Genomic DNA, 21,829 nt, shown 5'->3' with positions numbered 1-21,829 from the left:
TGCACATGCGCATTCTCTCAGCCCTTGGCCGGGGTAGGGGAAAGTTGGTTGGGAGAAGGGAACTTGGAGCCGGAGATGGGTGGAGCAATGAGAAGTCTTTACTCACTCGGGCCGGAGGGAGGCTAGAACTACAAATCCCAGTATTCCTTGAGACTTCCTCAGAGATTGTGCAGGGAACCTGGCCAGAACGGGAAATGGAGCGGGGGGGATGACTTTAGAGACTAAAAACCTTTAGAAGGCCAAACCATGCCGAAGTCTCGATTGATAACCTTGGAATCCTTTAACTACAAGTCCCAAGATCCCTGGCAGTTCAGTAATACTTCTCGTTGGCCAATGCAAGAGGCGACGAGTGCTATAGGTCCCGGCATGCCTCGGGGCAAGGCGTACTGAGGTTGGGAGGCTATGATGATGATGGTTACCATGGAGTTGCGCTAAGTGTGTCGCTGTCTACGGAAAGGCAAAGGCTAAAGGAGACGGAGCTGGTGAGTTTGGGCAGCAGCTGGGGAGCCCACTGGGCAAGGATTGAGGCGGGAACAGATGTCAAGTATAGGCAGCCACACTACAAGGACCTGAGATGGCCCCAGAGCAGGGATAGCTAAAATTGAAGAATCTGCGATAGTCCCGGGTGGGGAGGTGGGGATGGGGAAAAAGTAACCCAGAGAGACCCCTGGTAGAGAGCTTGACATGAGCCCCAGACACGAAGATCGGGGGACCCCCCCCCCCCAATCATTCATTCAACACCCATGAAGTGCCTATACATCATCCAGGCACTGGGCTAAACAGTTTGTTCAAAAAAAAAAAAAAAACAAAAACAAAACGAAAAAGTTCCAGTACTTAAGAATACGTTTTGGGTTTTGTTTTGTTGTTTTTTGGGGGGCGGGGAGAACTATAGTGACACAGACAAGTAAAATAATTGGGGTGAGAGTATGGGAAGTGGTCGGGCTTGGCCTAGTGAAGAGGTACTTGAATTTTAGCCTTGATTCAGGGATTCTAAGAGATAAAGGTGAGAAGAGTATACCAGATGGGGTGAGGTGAAGCAAGAAGAGCGTGAACAAAGGCACAGAGGCCAATTTCGCTGCCAGTGGGAAACTAGCATGGGAAAGTAGGCTGGAGCTAATTTGTAAAGGGCTTTCAATATCAAACAAAAGTTTATATTTTAACTTAGTGACAATTTGGGAGCATCTGGAGCAGAGGAGTGACCTATGCTTTAGGAATATCAGTTTGGCAAATCTGTGGAAGATGGAATGGAGAGGCCAGAGACTGGAGGCAGGGAGACCAATTAGGGATTTTTGAGGTACTTGCTAGGCGTGGCAGAGGGTGGGTACTCTCCATCCTATTTCCATAGCCTATGAATTTTAAATTCCTGTGGGTAATTGGCACAATACTATTGGGATGGGGAAGAAGGGACCACTACCAAAAATGGGGGAAAGGGCAAATATGTTATGGGAATATGAAAGTCACAACACAGGCAAGCCAGCCTGCCTTGGTTTCCTCCCCTTTCAATAAGTCTGCTCCAAGTAACTAGCAATTTTGAAGCCTAGAGCTCTCCTACACTCTTCCCACTTTTCAGTTGCCCTATAAACGTCCAATTAAATCATGGTCTTTACTTTATTCTCTATTTCCTTTGATATTCTGTGCTCATGTGCCCATGGAAACATGGATATTTCCATTGAATCACTTCTTGAGTGCTGGCTGTTCCTCTCATTTCCTCAATAGGGTAAGACAGGAGAAAAAACATACTCCTTGTTCTCCAGTCACTTCCAACCCCTTCATCTGCATTTATTACTCAGCAAATAACTCCCTCTTTTTAGGCTCAGTACATTCTTCTAAATGGTAGTTTGCTGGCATAGTGGATAAAATGGTAGACTTTGGAGTCAAGAAGTTTTGAACTTAAATCTTATTTCAGAGACAATCTGTGTGACCCTGTGGAAGTCATTTATTGTCTCTCAACATTCATTTTATCTATAAAATTAGCATAAGAATATTTATGGCTTTCATCTCTTGGTGTCATGGTCACTCTCTTTTCTCAGGTTCAGTACTTGACTCAGTCTTCCCCGCTGAGGAAGGGGAGCTTGGAGCCAAAGATGGGAACCATCCTTGGAGATCCCAAACTTTGAGATCCCAAACCTTGTCCGAATACTTGGAAATTTCAATTTACACACTGAGGTTCCCTCACACACTGGCCTCTCAATCAACATTATGCCTAAGCTACTCATAGAGATGGTTCTACCTTAAAACCTACCATTACCCATAATTGTGTTGTTTGTTGTCTTGAATCTTTGATAACCCTTTGTACTCTTGCATTATTCCTTAAACTGACCACCATCCTCAACATAACCTTCATTCCCCCTCCATTCTTTCTTATTCCCCTCCTTGCTCTGGCTTTAGAGATGATCAGTTCAACACTTGTACCTTTGACTATTTGGCCTTTCATCATTTAGACTGTCAAACCCATGCTACCCTCATTCTCCTCTCTTCTAATTCTTCTCAAATGACAAAAAAGGAAAGTTGACAGGATCCCATTATTATCAATTCTCAACCGAGTCCTCAGAGCTGCATGGTAATTCTTTTATTCTTCTGGGATTGATTCTCAGAAATTCTTGAAATGATTCATCTCTGTTCAGATTTCCTGGTACTATTTACTCCGTTCTTCCTCCCCTCTCCCCACCCCCCATAGCAAGAGACTCAAATCCTACCTTGGTGGGAAAAAAAGCAGTTATCCATTTCTAGTCAAATTCTCCTTTCCTATGACATAACTACATTACCATCGTCCATTCTTTCCTTTTACTCCCCTATCTGGAAGAATTTTAGTTGAGTACCCAATTTGGAGGCCCACCTATTTCTATTATGTTAGAAAATTATTTCATTATTATTATATAATATCACCATATCCTTTCTCCTTTAAAGAAAAGGTCACTATTTCCTTGAAGCCTTATCCCACTGAGTATTTTCCTCAGCATTAGATGCTCTTAACTTACTCTTGTCCTTATTTGTGTACGTATCTGAGTATCTCCAACCTTCTTAGACTGTAAGGTCTCTGACAAAATTCGTATCTGTAATGCCCCAGTCTTTGATAAAGAATGGTTCTCTTTTCCAAGATCAACTTCTGTATTTGCATTCTTAATCCTATCACTCCAGTCTTCTCTTCCATTACCCCTGGTTCATCTTCACTCTTTTATCTATTGGTTCTCACTGCTGTCTACATCACCTATTATGTCATTGGTTCTTTTCAGAAATGAAGGACAAACGACAAATATCCCCAAACTTCTCCATTCTTAAAATACTTTACCTGCCCCCATATTGTCATTCATTTTTAAAGATGACCAGTGACACCATGGGGCATGTCTTGATGACGTGTGAAATTACATTTATGTGAGTGGCACAAAATCCTCTCTTCCTGAATCCCAGAAGTCCACTGAAAGGACAGAAGTGAAGATGACTGGCAATGACTCAGGAGACAGTGGGGACTTGGGTATCTTTGATGTCAGAGCAACTTCTAAGTGCTTGTAGCACCTGCTTTGGCAGCCTTCTTGGCTATTGGAACAAATTGTTCTCATCTGCCAGGGAAAGTCTTCACATGCTCGGGATAGACATTCCCCTAACTCACCAACAGGTTAGTTATCCTCAGCTTGTTTTAGCAGAGATGGTTCTACTGGAGTGTGGCCACTGCACATGCTAGAGTTTGGGAGCAGCAGGTGAGACTTGGGTCAATCAGGTGGATACTGAAAGTTATGAGTAGTCATTGGAAAAAGTAGTGCAAGACCTCACTCCCGAGATTCTATGGCTCCTGAATACTGCATACGTATCCCTTTCCCCTTCCCTTCCCTCCTTCTCCATTCCTGCACATATTAGTTATCAACCTATAGCCCCTAAATATAGAACTTCTCTCTTTTGAAGCCACCCTACACTTATTGCCTCTACTTCCTTACTTCTCAGGCCACTGCAGTTCCACTATTAATCTAAAAGTTTTCTCTCAGATGACCTACAATCCTTTAGCTGCTAATTCAGATGCTCTTCTGATCTTGCTGGAACTTCCAATACTCATTTGCTCCTAGATATTGTCACTTTTAATTTGCATGACATTGCTTTCTTCTGGTTCTCCCATCTAATAGCTTCTTTTCTGGTTCTTTTGCTTCATCGTTGATTTATTAAGTAGCTACTATTACCATTTTATCAGAACAAATAATGGAAATTTTTGATGGGAGACGCTCTAGCAGCTGGAGGAATTAGGAAGACCTCAAGAAAAAAAAATGGCATTTGGGATTTACTTAAAAGGAAACTAAGAATTCTAAGAGGCAGATAAGCCTGAAAAACAGTTTGAGCAATATCTGAGGCCACAGAGGCCAAGGATTATAGAAGTAGGCTTGACTATAATAGCTATTTGCTCCAATGCCCTCGATTTATAAATGAGGATCTTATAATAGCCAATATGTCAGAAAACCTGGGTTCAGGTCCCAGTTCCAACACATATTGGTTTGTGTAACCCTGGGCTAGTGGAGTTCATTTGAGTTCCCTCTATCAATGACATCCTGAAAGTGATATGATTACAACTCTCCCATCATGTCTTAGAATCCTTAGCTTCCTTCCCTTACTTCATACCTCCTTAGGGAAACCTTCCCTGCTACCATGAGTTGTTAGCTTTCTCTCCCTTCTTAAATTATCTTGTACTTGGTTGTTTTCCCATACCGCCCCATTTCTGTCACCCCAGCATGTTGGCTTCCATAGGGGGAGGCATCCAATTATGCCGCTGGCTTGCTGAACATTTATCTCCCCTTCTCCTTTTGTTAAATTAGGGCTATGTGCCCATCTTGTTTATTTGTCAGTGTTGTTGTGAAACTGAAATAAATATGGGAAAGCATGTTGCAAGCCAAAAATTCTCCAAATGCAGCCCCTCTCTGTCCCCTTAGGCCGAAGCTGGCAATTCAGGGCCCCATGCTTCTCCTTCATCCCCCATAATGGCTGAAATATGACTGACAACTGGGATTATGTGAAGACTTTGGCACAGGAGCCACCCCTCGACTTCTCCTTCAAAAGTATAAACTTCATCCAAGGTGAGCCCGATGTGCGCGGCCTCTTTCCTCTTCCTTCTCCCTCCAACACCAGTACCTCATTCAACTTGAGTAACACTTTCTTATCTTTAGATAATTTCTTTTCCCTTTTCCAAATCTTTGCTTTTGAAAAAATATTTGAAAAAGAGGATGGAAAAAAAAATGGCTTGATACTTTATAAAGGCTAAGTTGGAAACAAATTAGGAGCCTTTACATGGCTAAAATAATTATGAAGAAAATGAGAATAGGACTTTAAGATGATCTGGTCTAATTGCCCTCTTACTCCCTCAATACATAGCACAGCATATAGCCTATAGTGAACATCTGACACATGCTTATTCATCTCATACTCCCAACATTAGTTTTGTGACTCAGCCACACACCTATCCTATCAGCCTATTTGTAAAAAGGCTATTCTAATAGCAAATACTATTCAGATGTGGAGAGCCTAACAGCAGGCGCTTTATCAATCTTAAAGCACTATAAATTATTGCCAGCTGTTTTTTTGTATGTGGAAACTGAAGCCTAAACAGGGGACTTGACTTGCTCAAAGTAACAAAACATAGCACTTGCTTTCTTTAAAATCATGAGAAAATTACTGTTTTTCCATATCTTTAAAATGGGGGTAAATACCTGTACTATTTACTTCTCAGAGGTTGTGACAAAAGTACTTTGCAAATTTTAAAGGACTAGGGATTGCAACTGCGCTTTCATTGGGAGGGGAAACTTTGATGTGAGGATGCTATCACTGCAGGTCTTCAATGTTTCTCCAAGAGTTTCCTTCATCACTGAGAAATTGAATGACTTGCCCAGTGTCACCAAGCAAGTTTGTATCAGAGGCAGGTTTTAGACCCAGGTGTTCCTGGTTTCAATGCTGGTTCTATCCATTATCACTGCCTGCAAATCTGAATGCATCATATAGGTATTATTAATGGATGGTAATGTCAGGGCTTGAACCCAAATCCCTTGACTGCAGTGTCCTTCAAACAAATTTTCATACCAGCTCTGGTCTTCAAAGGGTGCAGAGTTTGGATGAATAATAGCCTCTCCTGATGTAAAAAAGAGCATCACAGGGACATGACAAAGCCAACCCACTATCAGATCAGTCATCAGATGCTATTCTCTCTTCTGCTTTTTGTGGGAGTCAAATATGCAGAGAATTTGGAAAGGCAAATTGGGCTATTCACTTCTTAGTGAAGCTAAAAGACCGAATCAGTTAATAAGAGCAGATAGTAAGAGTGCTTGGTAGCTGTAAAAGAACTCTGTACTTATTATTACCTGTCAGTCACAGAAGCTCCTGATGTCTTTTTTTTTTTTTGAATCTAAAAATGAATTAAACTAGGTGACCTCTGCATCCCTTCCAGCTCCAAATTTTTGAACTTATGATCAGATTAAAGACAGAAACCCAAATGAGAGGCCACAGATACCCCAGTTTGCTTCAGGACAGTAAAACAATGTGATTCAATTTGAATTGGCACATTCCTCATCTGACAAACCATCTTTGAAGCCTTAAGACTTTCTTGAGGAGAAAGACTGTCTCCAGCTGAAAGTCTGAGCACTGTGACAGATATGTAAAAGGGTGTCATGGAGTATAGGTACATCTCTTCCTCTCTTGGTGGGCAGGAAAACAAAAACACATCACCCCATCTCTTGAGGAAATATTCCAAAGTGATAGGATTAGATAGGTCTTGGGCTCAGACATCTGCCCTCATGAAAATCTGCTCTAACAGGGAAATAAACAACTGCTCCCTTCTGGCTACTTAGCCATTTTGTCACTGGATGGTACTCATTTTTAGGCAAATTCTTTTTCCTTTCTGTGCCTTGGCTTTAAGCTCTATAAAATAAGGGAATCATCCTGCTGACATTCTTTCAGTATGTAATTTTCACACTGAAGCCAATTATCCCTTTCAACTTCAGCATTGCTTTTTGAAGAAAGGTGATCAGCACTTAACTTCACTAGCCTTTACTTCCACCCCAAGAACTGTGCTGCAGCACAATGTGCCCCCTACCACTTCTGTGTAATGACCGTCCTCCACAGAGCCCTTAATGAGTACTAGGCAATCTGTACAGCATTGTACAGCAAGCAGAACAAGAAGAAATTTGTGTGGGAGCAAGGAGAGAAAGAGCAAACTAAAGGTTTTTTGTAGTAGTGTCAGATTTGAGCTTGGAAAATACGAGAGGAACATTCAGAAATCCTGAGCTCTGGTTCCTAGTTCCTTTAATTGTGACTTTGAATAAGTCCCTTCCCTTTCTGGGTCTGAGTGTCTTGAGTTTTCTCCTGTTAAAAAATTAAGAAAAAAATTGGATGAGATAGTCTCTCAAATAAGCTATTAGCTGAAAATGAGTTACTCTTAATGGGCCACAAATTCATAGCATTCAGAAGTGGAAGAAACGTACAGTGATAAGGTTAGAGTAGTTATGGTGTTTTATGAATCTAGTCTGTTTGTGAGTTTAGCTGAAATTGCCTGCCTTTAATTTTGTGTCATGGTTTCATCTTTTTTTAGCTTAAAAACTCTCTAAATAATCTAGTCCAAATTTTTAGATGAAGAAACTGAAGCCCAAAAGGAATAAAGCTGACTTGTCAAAAGTCAGAGAACTAGCTCTAGCAAGGATGGGATTCTGAAGGGTCCAATTGAAAACCTATTGTCCTTTCCACCATACTCCCCACAATGGGTCTAGTTCTACTTTCTGGGCTCACATCTAATTCTTTTTTTTTTTTTTTTTTTTACCTGTTCCCCTACCAGTCTTTCCCAGGATAAATTTCTCCAATTCTTTCAATTGACTCTCATGTAGTCCTATTCAAAGTTTCTTTACTTATCTTTATTGTTCCTAAAACCTACCTTCCAGAAATGAATTCCAGGTGAGCCCTGACCAGGGCAGACACTTGCCCTCATTCTGGCCCCGGGATCCATAATGCAGACTGACAGCATAGCTCTGTGGGAGAATGGCATGTGACAGCTGTGACTGTGACCCTGAACAGTTCTGGGTTGTTCTGGTTCTGGTTGGCCTCAGACTGAGATGGGGAGAGAGGACCCTTGCCTGGAGCTCCTGGCTAACCACTGCCCCACAATCTGTCCCTGCAGACCTGATAAGTGAGGAGCCCAGGGCTGGGCTCCGGCCAGTAAAGCGTTCTAGTCAGGGTAAATCATTGACCCAGGCTGTGCGCATTAACAACAACGTGCTCAATGACCTCACCGACTTCAGTCAAACTATGTCGCAGCTGTTGGAGCATCCCCAGAACCTGGCTTGGATTGACCTGTCCTTCAATGACCTGCCCAACATCGACCCCGTAGGTGCCTGAGTCCCCAGGGGAGGGAAGATAATGCCAGGTGAGACATGGGCCACAGGCAGATGGGGGAGGGGAAGAATCACAAGAGGAAACATCAATGATGTACACAAGGCCTAAGGTATTTATGAAACACCTGCCATACGCCTAGCACTGTAGGGAAGGGCAGTGGTATATATTAGTAGTTAGAACGAACCCTTACCTTCCTGTGCCAAGTTTTCTTCTTTTCCTCCAGTTTTCTCTGTGGGGGTCATCATAAGCAGCTTAGAAATGGGTATCTTAAACTACTGAAGAAGAAACTAAGCACTTAATATCTGCTAAACACCATGTTAGGCACTGGACACTGGGGCAAGAAAAATAAAATGGAATGACAGCCCTTTTCTTCAGGCGTCATCCTGTCACAGGATGAGTTCTAGTCATTTTCTCTTCTGGAAACATAAGAGAAAGAGTAAAAAAATCAAAATTTTGGAGATCTTAATGAGTCAAGATCTGCCCATTCCCAGATTTGTGACTGGGGCAAGTTACTTGACCTTTCCAAGTTTCATGTTTCCAATACCTTGTACATAATCACTTCAAAGTTTGTGAAATTAAATCCCTCATCTCTAAATCAGATACTCAGGTTTTTGTAAAGTGCTTTGTAAACATCATACCACTTGCAATATAGCTTCTTAATTTTGCGAGAAAACAAAGGTTGAAACTAACTCAGTCATGACCTAAATAAGGCAGAACAGAGTGGGAAAAACGTCAGGAGAGAGCCCTCATAAATACATGACCACCCTTGATACAGGTCTTGTTTCTTTTCCTATAAATTGGGATATTCCTTGTACTACTACTTCTCATGAGGTGGTTATAAGAAAGAGTACATACTTAAGAAATGCATGGAGTAGAAGAAATCTCCTATCTTTTTTGCACCAGACCATACTGCTTCCTAGTTTCCAGAAGGGATTATGAAAAGAGCATCCCCTCAAGACTAGATTTCCAAGTCTCTTGCCACCTTCATAAATCAGCTTCTAAAACTGGCTCAACCTGGTACTTTGTCCCTTTTTCATCCACCAGGTGCTGACCACCTTCCTCAATTTAAGCGTTCTTTATCTCCATGGCAACTGCATCCATCGTCTGACAGAAGTGGATAAGCTGTCAAGTCTTCCCAAGCTTCGGAGTTTAACCCTCCATGGGAACCCCATAGAGGATGAAAAGGGATACAGGTAACGCCCCTGGCCTGAGACCCCAAGGAAAGGGAACAAAAGGCTCAAGACTCTCATCCTCTGAAGTACAAGCTGAGGGAACAACACAGGTTGTAGACATGGGAGAAAGGGAACTTTACCATGTTCTCAAAAGGAGGTAATCTGTAGCCCTATCAAATAGTCCCTTTCCTTGAGGGAAGGGAAGGGAATGGAATGGAAGAGGCCCATGTCTAACTTCTTTATGGCCTAGAACAGAGAATGAATCCAATTGAAGTGAGTGGCAAAGATTACCAAGTCATCATTACCTTGAATTGAAAAAGCCTCAATGATTAGAACATAATGGGATTGAGAAGTTACTGATTTAGCTTCCTGTCCCATGCCATCCCCACATAGGATACAGACGCCAATTCCCTTAGGTATCTCTGGAAAAGAATGGCAGTAGTCATCTCTTTACTGTGTAGAAAGTCACTTTGCTCTTACTATTGCAGGAGCTAATGTAAAGAGGAAAAGATAACTCTTTGGGGCATGTAATTAAGTGATCCTGATCTCACATCTAGCCCCCCACTATAGCTCTATCCTTTCTTCCCATTCTGGGGAGCACACAATCCTGTGTCCTCCCTACAGGCAATATGTGCTGTCCATCCTACCCCGAATTACGACGTTTGACTTCAGTGGTGTCACCAAGCAAGACCGGATCACAGCCACTATTTGGAGACGAATGAATGTGAAGCCCAAGAAGGTCCGAATCAAACGGGATAATTTTTGATAATTTCCTATCAATGCTCTCTAAAACTCTAGTACCCTTTCCCTCATTATTTAGTTTAGCAATAAAGGAAATGATCTGTTCTAGGGGACTTGAGTCCCTCAGCTGCGCGTTGAGGTGCCCTTCAAAAGAAGGACAAAGTAGACAGCAACTCTTATCAAAATAGATAGCATAATTGAGCCCCAATCATGCTTAAGGAAACAGAATCTGGCCTTGCTATCTATCCTGAAGCCTGAAATTTGATCAATAGATACCTAGAGGGCATCATCTGACCTGATAGGCTCCCTTCCTCATACTTTGTAAGTGGCTGTACAGGACCATTCTTTCTGATGGCCATCCTTGCCCAAAGGCCACAGAATGTCAAAACCTCAGCTAGAGTTTGCTCTGTCCCTTTGAGTCCCTCCTGCTATTATTCCTGCAAAGGCATCTAGCTAACTCTCAAGCTGTACAAGAAGTGGGAAGTTGGCTGAGTAAGGATAAGGACAAAAGGGCTGGAGCCAGGATGAATAGATGTCCTTTATGGAGGGTGGCAAACCAAAACAAATAAAATTAAAGGATCAAACGTAAAAACTGGGTGTGAGAAATAGAAACAACCAATTTAGTTCTTAGTCCCTTAATATCAGTTCAAGCCCCAACATAGAAGGGTGATCTCAAGGAAGCCAAATCTCTTCCTATCCACTATACCCAATCATGAAATAATTCATATCCAAATCCCTAACTTCCCACTCCTCTAGTTCCACCCCCCCCCCCCAACCCAAGTGGCAAAACCATCATAGATCCTCTTCCCTCCCCACAAAGTATTCAGCCAGGGCTACATGGTACAAAGGCTTCTTGGGAACTTGTGTGTCAACATGAAGGTCCCCAAACACTTCTGGACTTCTGTGGTGGTTTCTCCTCTGTGATTAGTAGTAAGTTAGGTTTCTGTACAAGCAGGCAGAAATAAGGGGACAGGAAGGCAGGAACAGGGGAGAGATCTCCAGAAATTGTTCTCACGGGACCCCAAACTGCACAACCAACTCCTCTTTTGCGTCGACTCGGATCTGAGAAAGTGCACTATAGGCATAAGCAGCTATTCTGGAGACCTGTGATTATAAGATAAAGGTAGTTATAACTGTCCAGTAGAGTAGTGAATAAAACACACGAGAAACACTGGGGCATGGGGTATTTCCAAAAAGGAAAAAAAATGCAAGAAGAGGAAGCAAGGGCAGGGTATATAGTGTAGCCAGGGCTTGCAATATCTCTTTTCCAACCATGTCTTCCCTCACTGCTGATACTATTCCCTTCTCTACATACCTAAGACTACCAAGGAAGAGTACTCTCAGGTGAAAGAAAACATCCCTCTTCTAATAGGACTTCAATGTCTAACATGTGTCCAGGAAACTGGTATGGCATGGATAAAAAGAAAGGAAAAAAGGAAATCTTTCTGGGTGGAAACTGAGTTGGTCTAGGTGAGGAACCAAAAAAAAAGTGAAAGACATAACCTCACCTGCTGCAAATCTGCAAAGGGGATAGGGTCACTGGCAAGCACTTGGTGGGGCTGGCTGGTGAGTGATGGCAGTGGTGGCAGCTTCTTCCAGTGAGTCAAGCTACTGCTGAGGACAGCCAGACGAGTACTGTATAGGAGAAAGATCAGAGAAGGTCCAGGTCCTCTTTATGCCTACCACTCTTTTTCTACAGTCAGGGAATGGCGTCAGTCTAGCTCCTGCTCCAGACTTTAGCATCACTCTGTATGACCTTATAGAAATCCTTACTTTTACCTGTTTCCATAATCAGATGTGAACCAAATGTGTGCCCCATTGCCCAGGGCAATTCATTTTCAAAGAGTTAAGGCATTTCAGAACCTAGGGCAGAAGGGACAGAGAGACTAGAAAGGAAGCCAACAGTACTTTTCCCCTATTCCCCTCACCTGTATTGCCTCGCTCGGTCCATGTACTCATGCTGCTCCATGCCCTGGGAATCTGCTGCCGAGACATCAATAATGTTGCTAGGGAAAAAAGATAACTGAGACTTTAACAAGGTTGATTAAAAATCAATGAAAAGATCCTGAAATCTTTGTGGAATCCAATAGTTCACCCCAATTCATTAGTACATCAGTCAGAGCAGGGTACGCAGAGGACTAGAAAGATCTCCGTTCGATTCCTTTAGGCTGCATGAGAGATGGGTCAGGGGCCTACCTTCCTTTCCCACATGTCCCCTAAGGGATTCCTTAGGCTCTAAAGTTAAGAGTTTTTAACCTGAGTTCATGAATAAAATTTCAGTGATCTGAGAACTAGGATTTAAAAAAAAAATCACTAACCTAATACATTTATCATTTAACTGAATATATTCGAGTTTACCACACTACCAATGTAATCCATGACACACAAAATGGTTAAGAAGTCTTGCTCTTCACCAGGGCAGAATTGAAAGCTCTCTTTCTAGTCCATTTTTTGAACATCCAAGTGGTCAAGGATTTATAATTGCAACTAAACAATGCTTAAGTTCTCAGCCCCAAAGGAGATGTTTGGAAAAGATCTATTCTCAATCACACAGACCAGTAAAGGGATAAGAAACCTACTAGTAAAGGTATGATAACTCATGTGTAAATGCTTTCGGGAAAAGAAACAAATTATGAGATGCAAAGGAGGTAAAATTAGGGAAGAGTTTCTGAGTTGAGCACAGAACAAGAATATTCCTTATCCTACAGGGAGCTGGAGCAGTCACAGCTCCTTCCACTCTGACCTGGCCGTCTTGGCAAGGATTGAAGACAACAGGGCCTGCTCATCTGTACGGGCAGCAGGCAGGCTGTGGTAGTTGGGCTCTGCTCCATTTAGGGTCTTGGTTGGGGGACTGCTGGGATCCAGAAGCAGCTTCCGTTCCTCTCGATCCTAAATGGGAACAGGGGAAGATCAGCATCAGCTTGGACAGGAGGCACACAAAGAATTTCCCCTTACCCCCAAATCTCCAAATTGGAAGAAGTCTCGGGAGAAAGTCAACTTTGTCCCAGAACTTATCCTCTCTAACAACCTTGATAAATGATCCCTGAGCTTCTACAAGGCTTCCAGTGACTCGCTCCTCATGCCTGCCCACTAGGCCAATGCTGTGAGAGTTATCTTCCTTGGGGAGTTCCTCACACTGCTCCTAGATCTGTCCTCTGGAGACACAAAGAAAATGTCTGATCATCCTTCCACACCACAGCCCTTCAGATAGCTGACACAACCATCATGGTCCTGGCCAAAATTCCTCTCCTGTTTTTTTATAACCTAAGAAATGTCCAGCTCAAAGGTCTGCATCTCCCTCATTATGTCACCTGCATTCCTGGTCGACATTCACTTCCCCACTTCTCCGTGGGTCCCCTTGGCCCTTCCTGACATATAACTATATTGACATTCTTACCCAATTACCCAAGTTTCCCTTCCCTGTTTTCCCCTTTAGAATGCAACAAGCAAGTACTTGTTATCCCAATTTATAGTCTGGCATAGGATGCTTAATAAATGCCTTACATCCTAATCTAAAGGGAAAGACTGCAATAGGACATGGTCATTCTCCCTGCAAAGCTAACCCCTCTACATGCATAAGTGATCTTATTCCATCCCAATCTAGTAAATCATCCTTTTCAGAATACTACTTTCTCACTGATCTCAAATATCTCCCTCTTTAAACTGCTGTCCTATTGCCTTCTAATATATCCAGGTGTCCTCCAACCCCAAATAGAATTGTTTAGACACAGAAGACATAGCTAGAATCGGTGGGTGAAAATTACAAAGGAAAACTGGCTTCATCTAAGGAAAAGTTAACCATAAAGGCTGTGCAAAAATAGAATAAGTTGTTTCATAATAAATGTAGGATTGAGTTCATGAGGTTTTAAGTTCACTGCATGGTAGAAATTCAAGTAGAACCTAAATAATCATTTGTTGGGGATAAGGTTGGAGCTAGTAGGAAAAGATTTCTTGAATCACTGAACAGTTTGAATTTCATGAATCAAAGCTCAGGTTCACATTTATCAAACTGGAGGGGGAACAAAGTAAAAGCACTTTCCCCAAAACAACCCTATGAGGTAGAAAGTACAAGTATTCACCTCCAATTTAATGATGAATATAAGGAAACATGATTAGAGAGACTTGCCTTGTCACATATCAATTAAATGTTAGAATCAAGATATGAACCCAGATCTCCTGATACACAGTGCAATATTTTTACTAAACATTCCTAATTTTTTTTGCAAATACAATCTTGCAAACCTGTAAGAAGCTACCAAAGATTTCTAATGCAGTGAAGGGAATACATTTAATAGTTTTTTTGTAGTTTGTGGAAGATGGAAGAAATAACAAGGAAGCTTTTATAATAGCTTATGTGTGATAATAGGTCAACCTGCTACACTCCTCTCAACTTTACTGTGTTCCCAGGAACCTCCTCACCAAGCCTGAAACTCATCAGTACTTCATACAGCTGGGGTCCTTTCCTACCTCTGATCAGATTAGAGCATTCCTCTGAGGAGAATGCTCAGGGCAGCCTCTCTGGGATTCATCACACCCATGGTTTGGGTACCTCTCCCAGCTTCCTTTTATGTGAGTTTTCCTTCATTGAATTGTGAACTCCTTGAGGGCAGGATCTGTCTTTTTGCTTTTTTGGTATGCCCAGCACTTAGCACAGAGTAAATGCTTAATATTAAATGTTCACTAACTGACTGGAAAAGGCCTTGCTACATAGACTTTTGAAATTTGTCAATGACAAAATGCTCAAAGTGTTCATGTGAATGTTATTTACCTCACTCTTTCCTAAGCTTGTTCAATGGACATTTTTATAAGTTCAATTTTTTATATCTAGAATGATGGTATCTTTGTACTTTCCCAGTGCTCCTTAATCTTAATTCCTGTCTTCTGAGACTACTCTCAATCTCACACACACACACACACACACACACACACACACACACTTTTAACAGTTGTTTGCTTGTCGTCTCCCCATGTAGACTGTAAACTCCCTGAACTCAGGAACTGTATTTTGTATAATAAATGTTTGTTGGTCAACAGTGCCATTCTATGTCTTTTTTAACTTTGCTCATTATCGCATAATAATTTCATAAATAATCAATTTAAGGAATAAGGATGAAGAAGAGAATAATATTCAAAGGGAAGATCTTCATTGGACCTCACAGAGCACTTCTCGGTACATTTATTGCGAATGAGCTGTCTGTATGTATGTTTTTCCCCTACTGTTTTCCATAAGCATAAGGAATGTTATCTAAACCTTACAGTTTTTCAAGCAAAGAACAGCATGTTCTGGTGCTCTACAGAGAGAGAACAGGTTAATAACAAAATAAATATTTCTTTGCTTGTTTAATGGTGGTAATAGGAACAATGAAAGGACATAAGGACAAGAGAGTAGAAGCTTCAAACTAGGATTGGTCAGATAAGTAGGAAATTATCAGAGTTCCCTCAGAATCAGCTTTAGACAGACTTTTCCTGGTCTTTTTTCACCATCTTAGGAAAAAAGGAAAACATTCCTAATGCTACAGATGTCATATGAGAGCAAATCTAAATAACTGAAACTTAAAGCAAATTGCATAAAGATGCAAGACAAGTCAAAAAAAAAAGTCCTTACAATATAGAGAGAGACTTAGATTGCCATCAGTTTACATGAAACAGTTTAGGTGATTACAATCTCAATGTGACGCAGCAATGTCAGCATGATAAAAATTAATGCCTCTTCGATTGAGCAGTGTTCAGAAGATGGGGAGATGAGAGTTACACTGATCTCTGCCTTGTCTCTCTCCATACGTCCAAGAGAGTGACAAAGACTTGAGTAGGAAGTTCAGATTATATGTTGAGTTTAAAGGTTTAAAGATGTTTAGCTAGGGCAAAGGGAAGATTCAAAAGTGCATGGAATTTCCCACTTTAATATCTACAGAACTGTCCTAAGAGGGACAGACTTAGTTTCTACATCCTCAGAAAGCAACATTAGGATCAAATAGAAGTCACAAAACGCACATTTTGGTTCACTATAAAAAACAGTCTAATCTTCAGTGAAATAGGCTGCCACAGAAGGGATCAAATTTCCCATGACCAGCAACGTCTAGGGAAAAAAAAATTATCAAAAGCAAGTAGTCCTAAGTCTTACTTAAAGGAATTCTCCAGAAATCAACCCCTAAGACAAGTGATGAGCAGCTAAAAATAAAGAAACTCCCAGGGAAGGCCAATATTTACTCAAGGTCTGGGCTGGTCAGGATCATTAGGAGAACTGATAGAAGCAAATTTTGCTTGGCTTCAGTTTACCCACATTCGATGCTGCCCTTTTCACTTCACAGCTATTGGAGAAAGCCAAATAGTGCAAGAGCACTGGCCCTAGCTCAAAGATACAGGTTCAAAACATGCCTGGCTCTTATTTCTCTGTGATCCTGGTTAAGTCAATCAACCTCCTAGAATCTCAGTTTCCTCATCTATAAAACAAGGGGAGCCTATTTAAAAAAAAAAAAAAAAAACCGGGAAGCCCAGTGGATAGAGCACTGGGCCTGGAGTCAGAAAGAAAAGTTGTCCTCAGACATTTACTAATGTGTGACTTTAGACAAGTCTATTTACCTCAGTTTCCTCATCTGTAAAATGAGTTGCAAAAGGAAATGGCAAACCATTTAAATCCCCTAAAAAAACCCACCAAAACAAAACCCAAATGGAATCATGAAGAATGTGACATGTCTCAAAATGACTCAACAACAAGGGGATTGAACCATATTCTTTCTCTACATCTATGATCATATGAACACAGAAATGGGGTACAACTAGCTATGTGATAAGGTAAAAACACTCATACTTTGACTAGGGAATTAATTCTTGAAAGGTCAGGAACAGAAATATCAGAATCTAAGACTTGAGATCTGTTCCATCCAAGCCTCAGATCCCTTGTAAGCCTCAAACCCCACATATCCTTGGAAAGGGCATATTCTACAAATATGCTTCCCTTTGAGACTATTCTCAAAGGGACTATCCTGCCAGCCCTAGACTGTTCTCTGTGTTCCAGTTTTTCTGGAGTTGAAACCTGGTTTTTGTTTTCTTTCTTTCAGATTCCTGTCCTCCTAAATTCACTTTCTCTGTTCCCACATTCCTCTACTTTGCTCCTATATTCATTTCTCAACTCCCTGTTAACTTCTATTTTATTCATTAAAATTATTTATATAATAATCCTCTTCCACAAGTGGGGCATTAAAGTTATATTTTAATGCTTCTATGGTAGATATAACATTGGCCTAAAAATCAGGAGACCTGGATCTTAGTTTTGTTCTGCTACTTGGTAACTCTATTTATTCAACAAGCATTATTAAGGGTCCATTATGTCAAGCATTGTCCTAGGTGTTGGGGATCCAGAGTTTAAAATAAAGTAGTCCCTTTAGTCAAACTTACATTTGATTAGGAGAAATATGTTCTGTAGAAATATGTATGAGTACAGAAAAAGAATAAATGGGAAAGATGTGGAGGAAGAATTAACAAGACTTGGTAATGAATTAGATATGGTGGGATGAGGGAAAGTTTGGGAAGACCTTGAGGCTGCAGCCTTGAGTGATGGGGAGCATGGAGTAGATACTGTGGACAGAAAAAGGAGTATTAGGAAGTAAGGGGCTTAGAAGGTAGGGACATGGGAAAGTAAAGATAATGAATTTTGGAAGTGTTGGATTTAAGATGCTTAGGAATATCTAGTTGAGAATGTTTAATTGACAAACAGGGATGAGAAACTGACCCTGAAAAAGACAAATTAGTACTGGATATACAGATCTGCAAGTCATCTGAATGGAAATTAAATCCTTACCTGGGACCTGATGGGGAATATCTGAGAGAGAATGGGAGGGGGGAAAAGGCAAGAAAATTAGTTTCAATGTTACCCACAACATAAGAGGTTAGGACATTTATGATTCAACAAGGTGCTAATAGGCGAGAAAAAAGCATGAGAGATTTATGTCAGGATAATACAAGGAAGAAAGAACGTCCAGGAGGAGGGAATCAATCCAAATGGGTCAAGAAGGATAAATGAATAAAAGCCACAAGATATGTGAAATCCTTAACATTAGGAATTTCCAAAATGTTTTAGTAGAACGATGAGATTGGAAGACAGGTTAAAAAAACTTTTATTAGGGATTTAGATGACAAGGAAAAATAATCTTGTAAGACGGCAGAATTGAGTGAAGGTTTTTTAAGGATGTCAAAAACTTGGGCATGTTGTAGGCAGCAGGGAAAGACACAATTGATAATATGGCAATGAGAATTAGAGATGAGATGATTAAGGGCCTGAGATCAGCAGCTGGCCTAGTAAATTCATTAGGGTCAGCAGCAAAAGAGCTTTAAAAGAAAAAAAAAAAAAAAAGAGGGAAAAACCAAAAAAAAAAAAAAAAAAAAAATTAGAATTTTGAAATGCAGAATAGAGAAAAGGGAATGTACAATGAATGACATCTGTTTTCTCAGTAGAAAACTCTCCTGACAGGGAAGGAATGGCTTAGGAGGTTGAAAAAAAGGAGGGGAGGAGAGGAAGGAAAGAGAAGTACTAGAAGAGCCAAGTTGGAAGTGTGATTAAAAATTCTATCAGAAAAAAGTAAAAGATTTAGTCCTGAAGGCTGTCCTGAAGTCAGTTTAAATCCAGCCTCAGATCTAGCTATGTAACCCTGGGAAAGTCATTTAACACTGCCTCAATTTCCTCACCTGTCAAATGAACTGGAGAAAGAAACTGCAAACTACTCCAGTGTTTTTGCCAAGAAAATTCCAAAAGGGATCTCAAAGAACTGGACATCACTGAAACACAACTAAACAACCAATAACTAATGAAAGTCCAGCTGAAATCAGTGAATGAGGTTCAGCAGGGGAATTAGGTAAGAGAAGATAGAAGGTTAAGATAATCCAATCTTAGAGTTTTATAAGACATAAGATTGTGAGGAAAACAAAAGGGCAAGGAATTTAAAAGAAAAAGACAAGTGTATAGTCATACTGGTTAAGTAGAAGATTAAGTTTAGAAAAAATAGAAAGTGAATCCAAAACTAGGAAGAACCTAGAAAACACTGAGGAATAAGGGGTCTGGAGATTATAAATGTTTGGAAATAAGGCGAGATAAATAGGAATAGGAGATAAGCAAATTAGCTAAATAATTCCATGTTATCTCTATTTGTTTTTCTGAACCCCAAATTGTAATGACCATAAAATAGGCCAATACAAGTGAAAGACTATAGAAATGGAACACTATTGTTTCTGCAGAGCAAGGTGAAGACTGGGAAAGCACTACTTTCCCTGAAAGTAAGGAGTTCCAACCCTTTCTCACACCTTTCTCATCACTTGATGCTCCAGAAGCCTCTCCAGACCTAATCCCTTCAACCAGAAGCTTCATAACTCCAATATCTCAGGTTCTTAACTCCATTCCCTAATTTCGCTGTTTCCTTCCCTTCCATTTGATTCTTTTTCTACTTTTTAACATTTCACAATCCATGACTGTCTCCTTTTCCTTCTTTTCAGTCCCAATCTTTCTTCTCCTTCCTCCACGCTTCCAACTCTCCCAAATAAATCCATTCAGAATCTTCATCTCTGCTCTATCTTCTTTTGAATTTTCACCTCCACACCTCCTATCCCACCTAGAACCCTAATTCATCTAGCCAATATTCCACTATTCCTCTCCAAGTCCTCTTCCAAATCCAATTATCCTTCCAGGGATCCCTTTCAATTTCCACAATTCTCCAGAGTCCGATTCTCCTTCCCAGACTCCTAAATCTTCACTCCCACCCCCACGATTAGTAATAAAGAGTATCGTAAACCTAAATATGTCAGTTATTACTTCCTTCTTTCCCCACTGATATCGCTTCTAGGAGATGCACCGCTCCATCTCCTAGGTTCTAAATCCCTTCACGCCCCCCCGAAGCCTCTTCTTCCAGACCCTTGCCTCTCCTCCAAGGCCTCCTCTTTCAGTTTCAATTTCATACTCCGCCCTCCCAACTTCTCAAGACCCTTCCCAGACTTTCCCTCTAGCTCTTCAAGACCCTAGCCAGCTTCGGTCCCTTACTCTCGAGGCCTCCCATAAGCCCATTCCCTACCCCCTACCCATGTCTTCCTTAGAGACTCTCGGCCTCTCCCCCCCACACTGTGGTTGCACCTGGTCCGAGTCCTCGTTGTCACTGCTATAGCAGCACCCCATGGCCGGGGCCGGCTCCGGGAGCTCAGACCTAGGAGATTTGCGTCCAACAGGAGCCCTTTCTCGTCACATGACCCGAGACCGCGGCCTGCAGGCTCCCACCGGCCGCGCTGCCGCCACCGCAGCAGGCAGAATCGGCAGGCGATCTGTTTCCGGTGCCGGAAACTCTCCCCGACCCTCCCCAGCTGGCCTCACCCTACCCCCACTCTCATGTGACTAGCTTATAGCCATGTGACACTCAATAAACCAATAGAATGTTCTCGTTACTCGAGGTCTTTCCTTCCTCCTTGGGATCTATGGCCGTCATTAAGTGGCTTTTTCCTCTCTTCCCATGTCTCTCTGGGAAGCTGATAACAATCCCTACCTCCCTTGTTCACGTGACGCATGCAACCAATAACAGGTCCCTGGACCTCTTGTTGCCATGTGACAATCAGAAGCCAATAGAAGGGTCCTTTTTCTCCTCTTCCTCCCCACCCCACTAGACTGCCTGGGGTTCTTAGAGGAGAGTGCTTTGAGTCTTCTCACTTTCTCCTCAGGCCCACGTGATCAGAAGTAGCTAGTAGGAATCAGGCGGAGCAGGCCCCCCGTTTCACGTGACGTCAAAGGAAGGGGTTCGGAAAAGTGTTGGGGGCTCTTTGCTTTTGCTCTTAATCCTTCGAATTTACTTCTTTTCCTCCTTTGCAGAATTCTAGCGAACCGTCTCCAGAAAGTCTCTGCGGTTTCCAGACAATTGTAAACTCCTTGGGAGCAAGGGCAGGAATGAAATTTCTCTGTGTGTGTATATATGTGTGTATATGTACGTGTATCTAATACACACACATATATATGTTCCTAGCCATATTCCTTGTATACAGTAGACGCTTAATAATGCCCGTTAGGTTCCCTCTTCCCTCCTCCTCCCGTTCCCCCTCAAGATCATTGTTGGTGCTTACACAGGAGGGTGTGCAAGTCTTAGCAAACTCTTGGAAACCAAGTTTTGGATCCCGGGAACTGGGAGGACTCCTCCAGCTTCCCGACCCGAAAACATTCCCCTCTTCAAATTATCTCCGTCTTAAACTGCGAAGTCATTACCGATCTTCTGGAGCTATTCTGTAGCTACTATGTATGTTGTTTATCTCTTTTAAGGTTGTGATGACGATCTTTACCATCCACCAGATTCTGGAAAGAAGCTTTTATTCTAAAGCTTGTTGGGTGGCACTATGTAGTTTTTTATGTTTGCTATGAAAATTGTTGTTAGTGTTCTTTTGGTTATTATGTAATGATGGAGAAACTGAGGCAAGATAGAGATTAGAGAGTATTTAATAATTTATTTAACAGGAGAAATTTACTGGGACCAAATGGATCCATGGTTTGGTCCCAGGGTTGATTGAGACTATCTTCTCCAAAAATCCAGCAAACAATGAGAGTTCTCAATGAC

General features: G+C 41.6%; 2 protein-coding genes and 1 long non-coding RNA gene across 5 annotated transcripts; 1 reads left to right on the top strand and 2 right to left on the bottom strand.

The window, feature by feature from the left end:
* Positions 1-35: 35 nt before the first annotated feature.
* LRRC51 (leucine rich repeat containing 51) lies at positions 36-10,364 on the top strand. 3 transcript variants are annotated; one of them, XM_051987449.1, is made up of 6 exons: positions 36-482; positions 1,166-1,294; positions 4,908-5,051; positions 8,132-8,337; positions 9,391-9,539; positions 10,143-10,364. In XM_051987449.1, exons 3-6 carry the CDS (start codon positions 4,967-4,969, stop codon positions 10,282-10,284), a joined length of 582 nt encoding a protein of 193 aa, XP_051843409.1. In that variant the 5' UTR covers positions 36-482; positions 1,166-1,294; positions 4,908-4,966; the 3' UTR covers positions 10,285-10,364. The 3 variants fall into 3 exon arrangements, with proteins under 3 accessions (XP_051843409.1, XP_051843408.1, XP_051843407.1); XM_051987448.1 differs by lacking the exon at positions 1,166-1,294; XM_051987447.1 differs by lacking the exons at positions 36-482; positions 1,166-1,294; positions 4,908-5,051 and having other exon boundaries at positions 7,981-8,337.
* On the bottom strand, positions 7,250-9,384 carry LOC127555260 (uncharacterized). The gene is made up of 2 exons (XR_007952196.1): positions 8,537-9,384; positions 7,250-7,982 (listed from the first exon to the last, which is right to left on the bottom strand). It is a non-coding gene; the product is annotated as an uncharacterized LOC127555260 (long non-coding RNA).
* A 420-nt stretch (positions 10,365-10,784) lies between the features above and the next one.
* Positions 10,785-20,570, bottom strand: LAMTOR1 (late endosomal/lysosomal adaptor, MAPK and MTOR activator 1). The gene is made up of 5 exons (XM_051987451.1): positions 20,374-20,570; positions 13,003-13,148; positions 12,188-12,265; positions 11,768-11,894; positions 10,785-11,363 (listed from the first exon to the last, which is right to left on the bottom strand). The coding sequence occupies exons 1-5, from the start codon at positions 20,413-20,415 to the stop codon at positions 11,271-11,273; spliced, it is 486 nt and encodes a 161-aa protein (XP_051843411.1). The 5' UTR covers positions 20,416-20,570; the 3' UTR covers positions 10,785-11,270.
* Positions 20,571-21,829: the final 1,259 nt, after the last annotated feature.

Source organism: Antechinus flavipes, chromosome 3, assembly GCF_016432865.1.
Source record: "Antechinus flavipes isolate AdamAnt ecotype Samford, QLD, Australia chromosome 3, AdamAnt_v2, whole genome shotgun sequence".
NCBI lineage: Eukaryota > Metazoa > Chordata > Mammalia > Dasyuromorphia > Dasyuridae > Antechinus > Antechinus flavipes.
Note: the sequence above shows the minus strand (reverse complement) of the source record. Positions and strands in the feature narration are given on the sequence as shown.